Source organism: Rousettus aegyptiacus, unplaced genomic scaffold (genome assembly GCF_014176215.1).
Source record: "Rousettus aegyptiacus isolate mRouAeg1 unplaced genomic scaffold, mRouAeg1.p scaffold_m13_p_5, whole genome shotgun sequence".
NCBI lineage: Eukaryota > Metazoa > Chordata > Mammalia > Chiroptera > Pteropodidae > Rousettus > Rousettus aegyptiacus.
This window is the reverse complement of record NW_023416308.1, coordinates 16,105,788-16,124,173: the sequence shown is the minus strand read 5'-3', so window position 1 is coordinate 16,124,173 and position 18,386 is coordinate 16,105,788. Positions and strand designations below refer to the sequence as shown.

Below are 18,386 nucleotides of genomic sequence, written 5' to 3'. Positions count from 1 at the left end.
CTCAATGTAAGATTAATACGGAAAAGTCAGTTGTGTTTCTACACACTAAACGAAAACAACTAGAAAATACAATTTAAGAGAAAACAACAATTATCCTATCAGAGAACACCAAGGACTCTATAATATATCCAAGACCTCTGTATAGAAAATTATAAAACTTTACTGAGATATCAAAGGAGGGCTAAATAAATGGAGAAAGATACAATGTTTGTGGATAGAAAGACAGTATTATAAAGATGTCATGATCTAAAGAGTCAGAGATCAAATAAAAATCTCAATAGTGATTTATATGGAACTTGATATTATGATTTTTAAATTTATACTGAAGAATAAAGGGCCAGGATATTTATTAAGAAGAACAGAGAAAAGAAGACTTGCTCTGCTATATACCAGGGTGTATTTTGAAGCAACAGTGGAACAGAATTGTGAGCCCGGAAACACCCATGGATATATGTATCTTTGGTATATGACAAATGTGGCATATCAGATCATGTGGACAAGATGGCACTGGGAAAAAATGTTTATCCACGTGAAAAAAGATGAACTAAATCTCTACAATATAACAAAAATTGACTCCCCATAAAGGTCTTACAATAAGTATTGTTAAAAAACAAGATTAGATTTAAATCCAATGTATCAGTAATTACACTAAGTGCTCCTATTATAGGCATAAGATTTCAGACAAGTTTTGAAAATCCAACTTTGTTGTTTACAAGACACACATCCTAAGAAAATAAAGATTACTAAAATAAAAGGAAAAAGATATGTCCATGGAAATATCAAAGAAAAGCTGCTGTAATCATATTAAAATCACAAAACAGACTTTAAAACAAAAAGTAAGACTAATAATAAGAGAGTCATATGATAAATGTTCCATTCACCAGGAAGACGAGTTTTATATATGAATGGACCATTACTGAATAATATACTCAAAATATATACAGCAAAAGTTGGTAGAAATATAAGGGGAAATGGACTAATTTACAACCAACGTGGGAAATTTTAACATACCTCTCTTAGCAATGGATAGAAGTCAAAAAAATTTTTTTAACTCAGGAGTATAATTTGAACAATAGAACCCACTGGACAGTTGTGTAATACTGCACTGAACAACTATAGAAAACACATTCTCTTCCGTTACACATGGAGCATTTGTAAAAACTGACCATGTATTGGGCCATAAAGCAAATTTCAAAGAACTGAAATTATACCAAAATATTGTATGACTCCAAGGCAATTATGCTGGAAACAAAGATAATTATAAAAATCCACATGTTTATAAATGTAAGAAATATACTTCTATCAATTCATAGGTCAAAGAAGATAATGGAAATTAGAAAATATAACTGCATGATAATGAAAGTAATAGTTATCAAAAACAGTGGGATTCAGCTAACGCAGAACTTGGAATGAAATGTAGCCTTAAAATGCACATATTAGAGAAGGCTGAAAAATGAGCTAAAGCAGCCATCTCAAGAAGTTAGAAAAAGAACAGCAAAATAAACTCCAACAAAGTAGAAAGAAGACTATAAAAGCAAAATCAGTGAAGCAGAAAAACCTAACCAGGATCAACAATATTTCATCTTCCACCAATGAAGAGATGGTCAAATCTCTGACCTAACTGTTGAGAATAGAGAAAAGGCACATAGAACCAACATCACAGATGCAAACAGTGATGTTGCTGTGTCACCGACATTACAGCAATAATGTGGATATTATGAAACAACTTTACCCTGATGGATTTGAAAAAGTGGAGGAAATGGGCAAATTCCCAGAGAAGTATTGTGTAGCAAAGCAGATGCAGATGAGTAGAGAGAGCATGTGAGGTGAAGGAGGAAAGAGCGGTTGGATGGAGCGGCTGGGTTTTGCGGGCTCTTGGGGATGGACACCAGGTGAGAGGAGGTCGGACGTAGGCAGAGGGGGCTTCCTAGGCACCCAGGGCCGGCGAGAGGAGGGATGTGCGGGGGTCGCTCACGGCGCGGCCCTTCGCAGGGAGAACGCGGAGAACATGTACTACTTCTCAGAGCTGGCCCTGACCCTCAACGAGCACGAGGAGGGCGTGGCGCCCACTGACAGCCGCCTGCGGCCTGACCAGCGACTGATGGAGAAGGGGAATTGGGACGAGGCCAACACGGAGAAGCAGAGGCTGGAGGAGAAGCAGCGTATGTCCAGGCGCCGGCGACTGGAGGCCTGCTCGCGAGGCTGTGGCGCAGAGGATGGTGAGGCCAGGCAGGGATGGGCGGCTGCCCGGCGGGGGGGGGGGCGGGGGGGGTGGAGCAGGTACCTCTGGAGCCCAAGGTGGGGTTCCGGGTGGGTGGGGTAGGAAACTGCCTGCCCACCCACCCGCTGTGCCCATCCAGCAGAGAAGGAAGCCGACGTATACATTCCGCTGTGGTTCGAGAAGAGGCTGGACCCGCTGACTGGGGAAACGGCCTGCATGTACAAGGGCGGCTACTGGGAGGCCAAGGAGAAGCAGGACTGGCACATGTGCCCCAACATCTTCTGAGCACCACCCCTCCTACAAAAATACAGGCGCCTGCACTGCCTGGTCCATCTTTTCTTGAATGCACTCAATTTAATACTTAACAGCATCCCACTCCACCTTTTTCCTTTCCTTTCCTTTTTTTTTTTTTTTTTTTTACTAACACTTTCTTGGGGCCCCGACCTTGGAAGGAGGAAGTGCTGACCCGAGTTCTCTCCAGCCTCCAGGTGCCCCGGGTCACCTATGCCCCTTCATTATGGACTTGGGCCCTACTGGGACCCCAGCTCCCAGTTACCACAACTCAGGCAGGCTGGCTGGGGCCCTGGACTGCCCGCCCCCCTTCTGCCACCAGCTCCACCCAGGGAGGAACTGGCCCCTCTTGGGGAGCCTCGTTTGACTTTTTTAGGAAAACGATCTCCATTTCTTTCCAGCTGAGATGTTTAGTAAATATTTTTTAGTACGGCACTTAGCAGACAACTTTCTAAGTGTCCTGGCAAGAGCCCCTTCTTTTTAAGACATCAGGAAGCCAGATAGACCCTTTTGAGTCCAGAGCATTTTGTAGCTCAACATAGCAAGGCCAGCCCTAGGAGCCCAGGACCCCACAGAGAAGGGACTGGGAGGGGCCTTGGGCCCAGGAGAACACAAATTATCTCTAGAGCTACAGCCACTGTGGGGGAGGGGGAACAATGAGGCCCCCCCACGTAGATTTGAGGGCAATAGCCCCTTGCCCAGCCTTGGCCATGTAGGGGCTGTTCTCAAGCCCCAAAGAGGCCAGGAAGAGCTGGGGGCAGGATCTGCAGGTGCTCCCCAGAACCAGGCCCCAAATCAGCAATAAGAACCAACCCTCAGCTCTCCCTGGGCTGGTGCCCTGGACATCAGAGACCCAGCATCTGGCCTCGGCTTCTTCTCAGGGTGCTCATCTCAGCACCTGCTCTGAGCTCTTTATTTGCCTGATTTATATATATATATATATATATACTATATAAATATATATAAAATAGCTATTTTGCTTAAATTTCTATGGTATGTGTAAGTGATAAAATGATGAAGATAGGGTGTTCCTGTCTGAGTTTGGCCCGCCTGTCAGCTGTGCCCTGCCCTTTCCTCAGACCAACTTCCAACAGCTTCTGCCAACAGTGGAGGGAATGGGCCACTGTGGCCACTGTCCCAGACCCTTAGAACCCCCACTCCAACCCTTTCCACTTCAATTTAGTCCTGAAACTTCACCACAGGGTTTTTCTTTCTACTCTTGGACTGGTTTTGTATTTATAAGAAAAGAAAGTGAAAACACCAATGTGTGAAATGCCTTAGGGTGCCCACTCAAGGGGGTCAGGGCAGGCAGGCAGCCCCGCAGGGCCTGCAGCACAGCTGTGCAATGTACCTCTTCTCCACACTGTTTGCAGTGAGCACCTTCCGACCGGTAATAAAAACCTTGGATTTGGAATTTTCCATGGCCTTGTCCCTGAATCTGTCTGTGACTCCGTGCAGCAGGACTGATGAAGGGGAACAGGGGACAGCCACAAGATAATATGGGGGAGAAGCATGGGCTTCATTCTGCTCAGTGCCGGAAACGGGCAGTGGGAGGTTGGTCTGGATGGGGAGGGGTAGGGTGGAAGACTAAATGGGATGGGATCTGGCACAGGAAGAGCTTTTTTAGAAAAACGTGTAAAGGATAAGTCAGCAGCTAGGGGTGAGGCCACAGCTTTACCTGGGGCTCTCTGGGGCCAAGGGAAGGCCACTCTGGTGAGGTAATATAGTTGCCATGGCCTAGCCACGTATGTTGCCCCAACTGCCAAGCAACTGCATCACTAAGAGGACCACTAAGAGAGGCTGGTTTAGCCCAGTACGCCCTCCTCCCATTGCCACTGCTTCCAGGTGAGAGGATGGGGTGGGACAGGGCGCCCCAGGGGCTCTAACCCTCCATCCTGACACCTAGTACTATGGGATCCAAGGCTGGCCCCACACAACTTCTCCTTTCCCAGGGCCTCCCTTTCCCATCTGGGTGAAGGCAGACACTGGTGAGTCCTGACTGGGGTTGGAGGGGTACCTGTCACTGGATAGAGGGGGTGGGGCAACAACCCCAGGATAGACCTGACCCAGAGGGAGGCATGGAGGAGGTCTACCAGGGGAAGGAATGGGCTGCTGCATACACAAAGCCCAGAGGTGACAAAGGCCAGTCCACTGAGGCAAAGTAAGGAATCAAGTTTGAAGTGGAGCCAGGCAGAGCTCTGAACAGGGAGTGACATCAGGTTGACATTCTAGAAACCACTCTGAGTAGCATGACACGAGATAAGCCTACGCTCAGCCATCACTGAATAGAAAATGTAAGATTCTATAACAGAACATAAGAGGCCTTAGAATACATCCAACAAAAAGATGCAAAAGATCTTCATAGATTAAAACTTTACTGAATCATAGAGAAGACTTGACAAACAGGAAAAATGCCATCTTCATGGATGGGCAAACTCAATTATATCAGTTCTTCCCAAATCTACAAATTCAACATGATCTAAATCAAAATTCTACCAATATTTTTCAAAAACTTGACAAGCTGATTGTGAAATTTATATGGGCGAGTAACTGCACAAGAAATAGCTGAAGTAATTCTTAAAAAGAAGAACATTATGGAGGGCGAGAGGCGAATCGACAACATGGACTTGACTTGTAGACACCCAAACATGCTAGAAAGCTACCAACAAATGGCTTCCTTGTTTTCTACTGAACTCCGGCACCATCTGGCATACCATATATCTTACTTAAATGTTAACTGTCTTCCCAACTCCCAATGAGCTGTGAGTTTCATGAGAGTAGGAATCTTGTCTTATGTATTGTAGCATCCCCAGTGCTTGGCACTTAGTAGGTGTCCAATAAATAGGTACTGAATGAATTAATTTCAGGCCAGGAAACTCAGCTAGAGCAAAGGCTTAGGGGAGTACCCCCTGGGCATCTCTGGAGTGTGAGTGCAGCCTCAAATTGTGAGGGGCCCCTCAGAGACAGAAGTGGGAAGAGCTGAACCTAGGGACACAGAGAACTCTTGTTTCCCCCAAACTCTAGCGTCCAAATCATTGCTCCTGACAGACATTCAGGGAGGAGGCCTAAGTCTCCTTCATCTCCAAGGTTGAGTGGGGCTCAGCATGAGGTGGATGGAGAGGAGAGGACACCAGAAATATTTCAAAGTGCAGTACAGGAAAAAACAGGGCTATAGATGATAACATTCTTTTTATGAAGCTAGCCAGCATGACTCCAACAACAAAACCTGATAAAGACAGCACTAAATATATAGTTCAATCTCACATAAGAATAGAATTTTTATGCCACTCTGAACAAGCCCGATCCCATCTGATCTCAAAAGCTAAGTAGGGTTGGGCCTGGTTAGTACTTGGATAGGAGACCACCCAGGAAGACCAGGTGTTGTAGGTGTAAAAAAAAAAATTAAAAAATAAGGGATTGTAACCTGACAAGGTCCTTGCAATCTGTGAGGTCAACCAAGAGTTGCTTCGCCTGAAAATAAAAATATTTTTAAAAAATAGAATTTTTATATAACCGAATATGACAATAGCAAATAGAATATAGCCACACACCAAAGATTGATACCTCAGACTGGTAAACCTATGCCCAAGTTGGGTTTACCACAGAAATGCAAGAATGGGTCAGTGTCAGGAAGCTTTTTATTGTAAATCGTATCAAGCAGTTCAAGGAGGACTTCTCCCTTCTGGCAATATGGTAGACTAGATGACTAGATAACCCCCTCCCCCCCTTGTGGAAAACTAGACATGCTGAATAAAATTTTAAAGTACCTAAATGCATCCATGAACTAGAAAGAATATAATGGATACTCAGGCCAGAAATCAAGTGGATGTGGAAACCTGGAGAGATAAGAAGAGCTCTGAAGTCTGCTTCTCCCTTGCAGCCATTCATTGAGCCCAGTGAGCCTAAGGGTAAGTTTCATTGCCTCAAATTACCATCCCAATATAATGCATCCAATAGGAAATGTCCCCCAGAAAGCTGGACCCCCAAAGGGCTATACTGTCAATATAATGGTGAATCAAAAATAAAATACAAGTAAAATTGCTTGTCTTAATAAATGTTTGTCATAAGTAGAGAAAAAAAAAATTCCCTAAGAATTTGCAATTAGGAGTGTACCCTCGCTTGGCTGATCCAATAAAACATCTAGCAGAGACTATAGCATGGTCCTAAACTGGCAATGTCCCCAGTCGCATGAGCAAAGCAAACAAATCCTCTGGAGGATCTCCTCTTCATTTTAAGCCTATGAACCTCAGATGTGAAGATGCAAGAAAAATAAGCAGTTCACAGTATACTAACTATCTCTAAACACATAACACACAAGTCGGCCCATGAGCAGGGGCTAATCAAAGTAACAGCAGAAGCAGACATAAAACTCCTCTATATAGTGAAATTATCAGACAGAATATAAAATAAGCACATTTAATATATTTCTAGAAACAGAAGGGTAGTTGAAAATTAGTAAAGAATATTTAAAAAATACTAAAGAACAGAAATTGAAAAAATCACTAAAAATAATGAATTTTTTAATGGATTACACAACTGAAGACGGTATTAGTGATGTGGAAGGGCGATCTGAAGAAGGTATCCAGAATGCAACACAGACACAAAGAGGTGAAAAAGAAAAAGAAAAATTAAGAGACATAAAGAATAAAGCAGGAAGTTCCCTTTGATGTGTTCCCATTGAAGCTCCTTTGTTGTGTCTAATCAAAATGGAGCAGAAGCAATCTTTAAAGAGGTAATGGCTAAAAAAATTATGAGAACTCATGAGAAACACCAATTATACAGAGTCAATACCAACAAATCCTAATCAGGGTAAATAAAAAGACATCCACAGCTAAATACAATATAGTGAAATCACAAGACCCTTAAAACAATGAAATCTTAAAAGCAGTCAGATTAGGGAGGGGAAAAAAAGATTACTTTTCAAAGAGCATCCATTAGACTGAGAGTTAACGTCCAAAGAAGACAATGAAGTGATATCTACAAAGTAGAGGAGTAAATGTTAGCATTCCCAGTGAAAACATCTTTCAGGAGCCAAAGGAAAATAAAGACATTAAAAAAAATTTAGTAAAACAATATTAATAGTGTCATGTGCAGTTAGACTTTGGTGAGTTAAGTATCATGTAAAATGTCTCAGAGTAATCACTAAAGGAACAAGAATATGAAAAGAGGGAAAACATTGTATGTGGGGAGAAATATTCAATACAAAGGCAAGGAAAGGAAAGAAAAATGGAATGCAGATAAGGAGGAATAAAAATTACCAAAACAAGAGGATAGAAATAGGTCAATACTTAATGCATCAATAATTACACAAAATTTAAGTTAAATGCTTCGGATAAAAACAATATTTAGAATAAAAATATAATGTAACTATATGCTATTTATAAGAATATACCTAAAACATAAATACAGGCATACCTTGGAGATATTGCAGGTTCAGTTCCAGACCACTGCAATATAGCTGATATCACAATAAAGTGAATTGTTTAAATTTTTTGGTTTCCCAGTGCTTATAAAAGTATGTTTACACTATATTGTAGCCTATTAAATAGTGTGCAATAGCATTATGTCTGAGAAAATGTACATACCTTCATCGAAAAATACTTTCTTGCTAAAAATTCTAACCATCATCTGAGCCTTCAGCCAGTTGTAACCATTTTGCTGGTGGAGGATCTTGCCTTGTTATTGATGAAAATGCAATATCTGTAAAGTGCAATAAAGCAAAGCACAATAACATGAGTATGCCTTATACAGACAAGATAGACTTTAAGGCAAAAAATATTACCATATACCTACTCCTAGAAATAAAAAAGTCACTTTATAATGATAGAAGGTAAAATTCATAAAGCTATCAAATTCTTAACATCCAATAACATCTCAAAATAAAGTAAAATGGAAAAAAATCACAAGGTGAAATAGACAAATCCACAATCATAATGGAAATTGTATATATCTCTCCCAGTAATGAGAGATTGGACAGTAAAAAATATCAGCAAGGTTCTGAATAACACAATTAACAAATCTGATGCAGTGGGAACATTCAGAGCATTACACACAACTGCAGAATATACTTTTTAAAAATGTACATAGAACATTTACGAATATTAACATCATATCTGGACCAGTCATAAAGCCTCAGCAAATTTCAAAGTACTGGCATACAGACCATATTCTCAGACCATGATAAAGACATTTCAAAATCAACAAATTATTTTTTAAACAATTTTTTAATATTAAGAAATATACTTTTAAATAACTCATAGATCAAAGAAGAAAACAAATTAGAAAATACAGTTAAAATTAAAATACTATATAGCAAAGCTTATAGGATACAAGTAAAGGAGTACTTAGAAATGAAAGCTCGTGTTGTAGTTCTTGAAAAAAAATGGTGAAGATGATAGAGGCTCTGTTTATCCCTCTTGTGACCAAATCAGAGTTGTAACAGAAATATGGAACAAATAGCAAGGAAAGTTGCCTGGGATCTAATGAACAGAAATACTAAACCTGAGGAGAAAAATAAGTAATCAACCTGCAAAGGTAGAAGGCAGGAAGGGGCGAAGAAACAAGGCTGCCCTGTCCCCAGCAGCTGAGTGGGACAGAGGCTATGGCAGCAGCAGACATCTCTTAAAGGGGTTGTGTCCGCAAGCAGACTTTCGCGGTAATGGACCTACTCACTCAGCACCAGCACTAAGTCAGCTGCTCGGGGGGCAGCAGGGACTTACAGGGGAATACTGAGTTGTCGGAGTGAGAGCAGGAGGCAAGGCTCTATCCCAGGCTGGAGTGCCAGTGGTATCCATTGTTCCTCTGTTAAGCCCTCCCCCGTCCCAGTGTGCAGACTCAGTACCGCCATAGATGAGACGTCATCATTATGGAACCAGGTAATAGAGATCATTCCACCCAGAGGATTAGCTGAAACTCTACCTCCCACAACTCTCGGCTCCACCCAAGCCACACACAGGTGTATTCTCAGTAAGTCTGGTGCTCCTGGTTGAGTAGCACCAAGACACATTGGTGGCAGCTGGCCTCAGTTTATGGTGTGGTTTCTTGAGGCAACTATAAGCACAGCACCTGTGGATTGCTTGCTAAATCTTAACAGGTAGCCCCAGAGGGGTAGAGGCTAAATTTGGCCTGCAGCTGAACCTCTCTAAATTTGGCCTGCAGCTGAACCTCTCCAGCCGCTGGAGACCTGCTGCACAAATCCACACTAATAAGACCAGGAGACTTAGGAGCTTTACTTAGTACATGGAAACAGACATGGAAAGGCAGCCAAAATGGGAAGACAAGCTGAAACCATATGAGAGAACAGAAGAGATCCAGGAATAATGGACTCAAGCAATCTAACAGATGCAGAGTTCAAAACACTATTACAAAGATGTTCAATGAACTTTGGGGAAGTGTAGATGAAGTCAGTGAGAATTTTAACAAAGAGATAAAAAACATGGAAATGGAAATTATAAAAAGGAACCAGTCAGAAATGAAGAACACATTATCTGAGATGAAGGGTATATTCAATGGAATAAACAGAGTGGATAAAGAAGAGGATGGAACCACCAATGTAGAGGATAGGAAAGCCAAGGACATTCAATCAGAATGGCAAGAAAAAAGAACCCAAGAGTATAAAAATAATTTAAGGAGCTTATGGAACACTGTTAAATGGAAAAATATCCTTGTCATAGGGGTACCTGAAGGAACAAGACGTTGAAGAGCTATTTGAAGAAATAATGATGGAAAACTTCGCTGACTTGGTAAAGGAAATAGACATATAACCCCAGGAAGCTCAGAGTCCCAAGAAGGAAGAACCCAAAGAGGTGCACACCAAGATACATCATATTAAAATGTCAAAGGTTAAATACGAAAAGAGAATCTTAAAAGCAGCAAGAGAAAAGCAGTTAGTTATCTACAAGGGAGCACCCATAAGACTGGCAGCTGATTTCTCAAAAGAAATTATGCAGGACAGAAAGGCTTGGCACAAAATATTCGACGTGATGAAAACCCAGGATCTACAACCAAGAATACTTTATCCGGCAAAGCTATCGTTTAGAGTTGAAGGACAAATAAAGAGCTTCCCAGACAAAAATAAGCTAAAGGAAGTTATCAACACCAAGCCAGTATTACAGGAAATGTTAGGGGTACTTCTTTAAGAAGAAAAAACATGTATCAAAAAACATAAATAGAAAATAGTAATAGCTACATTCCTATCAACAAGTATCTGAAATGGAAAAGAATTAAATTCTACAACCAAAAGAAAGAGTGGCTGAATGGATAAGAAAACAGGACCCCTACATATGCTGCCTAATTTCAGATTAAAAGAGACACAGACTAAAAAGAAGGGGATGGAAAAAGATGTTGCCTTATTGGACCTAAAGGTATTGCACTGAATGAAGTTAGTCAGAAAGAGAAAGCCAAATATTGCTTGATTTCATGTATATGTGTAATCTAAAGAACAAAATAAATAACAAAAGCAGAAATAAACTTAGATACAGAGAATAGTTTGAGGGCTACTAGATGAGAGGGTGTTGCGGGGATGGTGAAAAGCGAAGCAATTAAGAGGTACAAATAGACAGTTGTAGAATAGACATGGAGTTGTACAGTATAGCATGGAGAAGATGGTTAATAATGTAATAAATATGTAAGAGGAAGAGGAGTACTAGATTTAGTGAGGTGACTGCTAAATAGTGATCGCTGATCACTATGTACAACTGAAACTGATATATCACTGTATGCCAATTATAACTGGAAAAAACCTCACTTAATTGTACAATGTAAATACAAGCAACTAATTGTCTATTATATTTCAAGAATGTGGGGGGGAAAAAGCTCACACTGTGAAAGAAGAAAAGCTAAAAAATTAGCTAAACATCTAATGTGATTAAGAAAATGAACATCAGGATAAACTCAGAGAAAGGATAAGAAAGGAAATAAAGATCAGAAATTAATGAAAGAGAAAAACATCTAGGAGGAAGAAAGCTGAGGCTGATTCTTACAAAAACTAATTTACAAACTTTACTTATCAGGAATTCAAAGAAAGGGAGGAAGGGAGGGAAGGACAGAGGAAATGAATGAACCAAAAAACAATATTTGGAATGAAAAGAGGACACAAATATAGGTGCTACTAAGTTTAACAACTGAGATAAAACCATAGAAAAATTTAAAACATTCAAAAACAGGAAAAAACTAAACAGAATTATAACCACATTTTAATAAATTAGCTAACAATCTTCCCTCACACGTATTCACACAGAACTCCAGACGCTGATCACCAAGGAATAACCAATCTTACAGAAACTATCCCAAGAGTAGAGAAAAAGAGAGATGACTCCTCAACTCATCTCTTGAGGGCAGTATAACCTGGTCACCAAAACCTAAGAAAGACAGTATGAGGAAAGAAAATCACAAACTAGTTATCACTCACATGATGGTACAATTCAAATGAAAATCTTAATAAACAAATATAGCAACATGGAAAAACTACAATCATTATTCTAGAAATGCAAGGTTAGTTTACCATCAGAAAAACTAACCAATGTAATTCACCACTTATAACAAATTAAAGGAGAACAATATACAGTCATCACAATAGATGCATAAAACACTTTAGATAAAATTGAACATGCATCCATGGTATTTAAAAGGGAAAAAATGCTTTAAAATAGGAATAGAAGAAAACTTCCTTAATCCTATGAATTTCTACTAAAAAAAGCTTTCTCTGTGAGACAGGAAACAAAAAAGATATCCATTTTTCCCCTTTACATTCAACATTGTACTGACATAGCCAATGCAATAAGGCAAGAAAAATATATGAGGTATGAAAATTGGCAAAATTATCATTGCTCACAGATGGTATATCATAGAAAATCCAAAAGAATCTAAAGATAAATTACAATAATTGATATATAAAAATCAATTACATTTTTATATACCAGCAAAAAATTGTCAGAAAATAAAGTTTTAGAAATATTTACAATAGCATCAAAAATAACAGGTACCTAGGATATATTTAACAAAGGATATACACAGCCTCTAAAGGGGAAAATTATATTTTCTTGAAAGACATTAAAGAAAATTCCAAATTAATGAAGAGTTATATCATCTTCATGGTTTAGAAGATTTAGAAAGGTATCATTTCTCAAACTAATGACAGATACAATCAATTCCAATGATTCTCCTACAGGTTTTCTCATGGAACTTGATAAACTTATTCTAAAATGTGTATGAAAATGCCAAGGACCAAGAACAGTCAGACAGTCTTGAAGCAGAAAAAGAGGTAAGACTGGCCCTACAGGACATTAAAACTTATTATAAAACTATAATTAAATCATTCATTATGGTATTGGCATAGAGAAAGAGACACAGACAAATAAAACTGAATAAAAATCCAGAAATGTACACACATACACATATACATGCATTTGATACATGAGAGGTAGTAGCACTGTTAGAAAAAGGTAAGACTTTTCAATAAGGAGTGTGGGGGCAATTGGGAAGAAAGAAAGAAGGAAGGAATTGGAGCTCTACCAAACACTATACACAAGCCAATTCCAAGTGGATTAAAGATCTATATGTGAAAAACAAAGCGATGAAGACATTAGAAGATAACATAAAATAATATCTTCATGGCCACAGGGTAGAGAAAGATTTCTTAACAAGTTATAAGAAATAGAAACTAAAAAATATTGATTAAATTAGTCTATATTAAAATTAAGAATTTCTACTCAACAAGACTATAAAAAGAGAGTAAAGAGAAATATATGCCAAAGACTGAAAGAAATGTACAACACAGGTAACAAATAAAAAACTTGTATCTAAAATAAAAACACAAATCAGTAATGAAGATAAAAGAATAGAAAAATGGGCAAGAGTCTTGAGCAAACATTTTAACAGAGAAGAAATATAAATGGTCAATAGACATGAAAGAGTGCTCAACCACATCAGAAATCATGGAAATGTAAAGTAAACCACAATGAAATACCACTACACACCCATCAGACTGGCAAAAACAAACAACAACAACAACAAAAAAACTCAAGTCTAGCAATATTAAGTGTAGTAATGCAAGGAAATAGAGGAGGATGAAGCACTTAGTGTCAATGGGCATGTAAACTGATATAACTGCTTCTGAAAACAATTTAGCATTACCTATTTAAAGTTGAAATGGGCATAACTTATAAATCAACAATTCTACTCCAAGGATTATATCCTACAGAGAAAGTCCTGCAGGCATGCAACAGGAGACGTAAACAAGAATCCACATATGTACTGTAATAGCAAAAACAAAAACAAAAACAAAAGATAACCCAAATGCCAAAGAAGCATGGATAAAAAATTGTGATATCTTCAATCGTAGGTGTTTTCATTACTGTCTAGTATTCAGCAGTGATAGAATACCACACAGCAGTGAAGATGAAAACATTACAGCTACATCCAACAACTTGAATTTATGGAAAATAATATTGAAAAGAAACAGCAGATTGCAGAGTAGTAAATAAAATGTGATGTCCAAGAGTTCAAAAACAGGCAAAATAAAACAATTTAGGAATACAAACCAAGTATACAAAGTATAAATAGAGCAAAAGAAAGATGAACACAGAATTCAGGATAATTACAGTTAAGCAAGGAGAAAAGGAAAGAGGATTCACGAGAAAAATACAGGGATTTGTAAAGTAATAATATGCCTTTTTTCAAGTCAGTACACTGTATAGTCTTCTTACTTTATATTTTATACAGTATTCTTTTGTAGCTACTCAACGTCTAATAAAAATAACTTAAAACAGCAGCTTAAAAGAGAAAATCCCCATTTGGTTGCATCTATAATTGCTGAAAAGGCATTTGACAGTGTAAAAGTAAAAAGAGGAAAACCTCATGAAAATATTTTTTCAGGCTATTCTTAGAATTTATTTTGTCACATGAAGGGAGGGGCTCTCAAACATATACCACTTGTCATAGCTTATTTTACATACCCAGAACAGGAAGAAGGAAGATTTTCTCCTGGCCCAACAACAACTCAGCCAATGAGAAGCTGCCACAACCTGGAATTCTCCCTCTTCTTTAATAAACTTATATCAAAACTGCCCTTTCCAACTTCCTCCATAAAAGCACACTCCTCTCCTCTGGACTTGCCTGTGGTTTGCCATAGTTTGCTTGTCCGGAATTGCAATTCCTCTGCTATTCCCAAATAAACTCATTTGCTGGTAGATTACCTTTATTAATTTTTAAGGTTGACAACAGTCTCTAGGGGCACACAACCACATTTTATTTGCGTCACTGCTGTCACTGCTGTCACTACCCGCCAGATTCAGGCAAGACTGGCAGCCACAGCTCCAACCCAGAGGCTCCACATTTAATTTTTTTAAAAAAGGGAGGAGGAGGCAAGGAAACTCCTTCTACATTTTAAAGGCCATTTGCCAAACCAACAGCCACCATCCTGCTCAACCGTAACATGTGATTTCCATCCACATCACATGTGGATATCCATCCACATTAGAAACAAGACTGGCATAATTATTCAACACTGTTTCAGAGTTCTAGCTAAAGCAAACTGGCAAATAAAGTGGTATACTGGCCAATATACAGATTGTATCTATAAAACAAGTTTACTTTTAAAACTACCAGGATTCATAAGGTAGAAAATATTAAGTCATTAGCTTTTCTCTACATTAACAAGCAGGAATAAAAATGGGAAAAAAATCCCATTCACAATAACAAAAACCATAAAGTACTTAGGAATAAATTCAATGGGAAAGTTATAGGACCCATATAAAGAAATTATAAAACCTTATTGGAGGACCTAAAAGAAGTCTAACAAATGAAAACCATTTTGTATTATCTGGGGAGATTCAGGTTCATAAAAATGTCAACTCTCCCAAAACTTACATCTAAATTTAATTCAATTATTTAAATCTCAATAGAATTTGGTTTTGGCAAGGATGGGAAAGATCTGGAAAAGTGATTTTAAATTTCATGTGACAAAATAAATTCTAAGAATAGCCTGAAAAAATATTTTAAAAAGAAAAATAGTGAAAGAGATTGACCCATCTAGATGCTGATGACGCCCAAAATTCTAGTTTCAGCTAGGACCTCAGCCCTCACATTGGAATTGCCTGTTCAACTGATAACAGGATATCTATATTGGCATGTCTAAGGGGCATCTCAAATCCAAAAGGTCCAAAATCAAATAGAGTGGAATATAAATAATGACAAAGATAGTTCATTCAATAAATGGAACTGGCATAAGTGAATTTCCATCTTGGTTAAAAAAAAAAAAAAAAAAAAAAAAAAAAAAAAAGCTTGACTCCTGCCTTACTGCTTATACTAAAATACACTCCACAAGGAGTGGAGAGTGACTCACAAATTTTTAAAACACTGCAACAAAATGTAATAGAATGTTTCGGGGGGGGGCGGGATTTTCTTAAGCATGATAGGAAACCCACAAACCTAAAAATGTTTACCTTTCAAGAAACACCCTACACCAGTCCAAGGACAAACCAGTAGAAAAGGTGCCAAAGCTGTGAAACCTAAGAGGCCTCAGGTGCCGAGAGGCCGACAAGCTAACAAGCAGACTGGACCTTCAAGAAAAATTACCCTGAGATAGCTATTTTAAAACGTAAAGCATGCAGCTTCCTTTCCAAGTCCTCTATCTTGCAGATATGAAAGCACCACACCATAAGGACATCTATACAAAACGTTTTCCGTAGTGAGCAAACAGCTGGAAAACAACCCAGGAAAAAGGCTTCACTTATGCTTGGCGTTAATACACAGACGTCAGTGGAAAAAATTCCCCACTTTTCTGTTTGATATGTGAACTATTGGGTCCACAAGGCCTTTAGCTTGCCGTAGGATGTGAGGTGATGCCCACAGCCGCCGCCCCAAGTCTGGCCCCAGGTCTTGCCAAGTGCAACGGGGCTACTGAAATCCGATGTCTGGTCCAGTGACCAACCTTACACACCCCAGCTTGGTCACGGTTCTCTCCTGGAACGAGGGCTGAGGCATAGATGGCTGACTCACCCAGCACCACGCAGCCGCAAGCGCACGGCAGGAGTACTGCGCATGCGCCGTTGTGCGACCACCGCCTTGAGGACCTGGAAGATGAGCTTAGGGGTGGATCTTCACAGACCCCAAGTGTTGGCTGGATGGAAGAAGGCTGTCACCCTGATAGGACTGTGTGTTGGATACCCCCAAAGCTGCTGATGAGCGATGGCCGAGTACCAGGTCCTGCCTGAGCCCTCTGAGTGAGGTGAGTTTCCAGCCAGCCCACAGGGTCGTATTGTGATAGTTGATTTAGCGTGAGGAACTCGAAACTTCTGATAAATAGGGACTCTCTTTCTACTGCAGCACCCCAAACCCAGCTCGTGATAGATTGGTTTAAATGGTGGAGCACTGGAGAGGGGACTGAGAGTCCAGAGCTTCAATAGAGGAAAAGAGTAGTGGGGAAGGAAAGATAAATTCAAAATTGTGGTTAAAGCTGGCCACAGCTTCCCAAGAAACCTGCAGTTGCCGAGGCAGGTAGTGGTCCCAGAGAATCCTATGGAAGCATCTCAGCGGAGTACAGAGTGGACAATAAGGGAGGAGTGTGTCCGTCAGATCCTTCCCCTCTCACTGGTCCAGGTCTGCTCAGTCTATGACCTCCCCTACCCTCCAGGCCTTGGCTAGCAGCAGCTGAGCCTTCCAGAGCTCCAGAAAGTACCATAGGCAACCTGTGGTGCAGCCCTGAGGGAAGCTGTATGGAAGCTGCACCCTCCTCACCCTTAGGGGATACTGAAACTGGCCAAATGATTAAAAGGCCACGAGGATGGCTGTGGGGTTGAGTAAGCAGTGGAAGACATATAGGTAGCAGATGGAGACCAGTAATCTTGGGTGCAAAGATTGGGGGTCAGGGCAGAAGGGGCTTTGGGCTACGAGGCCAACTTCAGTCACACTGGCTCCAGTTGATTGGCAGTCTATACGGACTTCTGGATAAATTTCATGTGGAGAGCTGGCCCTGTGGCTAAATAAGCTGGGAAACCTGTAATATCATCTGACTCCTTTATTTTAGAGGAGAAATGGCAGTGATTTGTCTGAAGCCTCGGAAGATCAAAGGAAGGTAGGTTCTGCAGGATCCACCAGGAACCCTCGTCAGGCCTGGTACATTCCAAGTTACCAGGTGAAAATACCCAGATGAAAAACAGGCCTGGTGACATTTTGGCTCATTGTTGAATGGGATGTGCCTTGACAGGCTCTTTGTCCAGTCTTTTTTGCTTGCTATGGAGACATTGCCCCCACCAGTGCTGAAAATAGGCAAAGGGCAGTCTGAAGTCTCAAATGTAGCAGTGGAGAAAGATGTTCCTTTGGAGCTCTGCTTCTCATGGCCACATTGGCTGTTCAACTGCTCAGGGAACCAAGAGCAATGTAGCCTCTTGGTTCCAAAGGAAGCCTCAGAGGTTCCACCTCCAACAAAGGCTGAACCCTCCAGTGGAATTGTGAGGATGTTGTCAGGCACCTTGGTTACCACCAACAGGGAGGTTCCTAACAGTTTGGCCCAGCTGCAGAACCTTCCAACAGGAACAAGCATCCAGTGGAGGCACCACTCACTTAGGCCAAGCCTTGTATTCTATGTACATAGAAAATAATTCTGAGTTTCATCAGTCTTAGCACTTTTGGGTCCTAGAGCTGTGAACTCTTGGCCCATACTGCTTGAACCACAGTATTGAAAGGGCATCATGTAGATGCAAGGAACTAGACCCAACAAAGAGGAGCCAAAAATTGTTGTCACTCAAATGGATATAAAGGAGAAACAAATAAGTTTTTCTCAGCCTGTCATTAACCCATGCCTGTGTTTGATAAACAAAAATGTCAAACCTTTGTCCTGATCTGGTAACAAACACAAAATTGATCCTAAAGTGGA

At 40.1% G+C, this 18,386-nt stretch overlaps 1 protein-coding gene across 6 annotated transcripts in view; it reads left to right on the top strand.

The window, feature by feature from the left end:
* Positions 1-3,931, top strand: part of OSBP2 (oxysterol binding protein 2) — a 159,448-nt gene extending 155,517 nt beyond the window's left edge. For 4 of the 6 annotated variants that reach the window (XM_036221034.1, XM_036221039.1, XM_036221037.1 and 1 more), the window contains 2 exons: positions 1,993-2,219; positions 2,361-3,931. In XM_036221034.1, coding sequence (XP_036076927.1) covers positions 1,993-2,219; positions 2,361-2,506 — 373 coding nt within the window. In that variant the 3' untranslated portion in view covers positions 2,507-3,931. The remainder of the gene's footprint in view (positions 1-1,992; positions 2,220-2,360) is intronic. The other 2 variants (XM_036221035.1, XM_036221038.1) reach the window with 1 other exon arrangement.
* Positions 3,932-18,386: the final 14,455 nt, after the last annotated feature.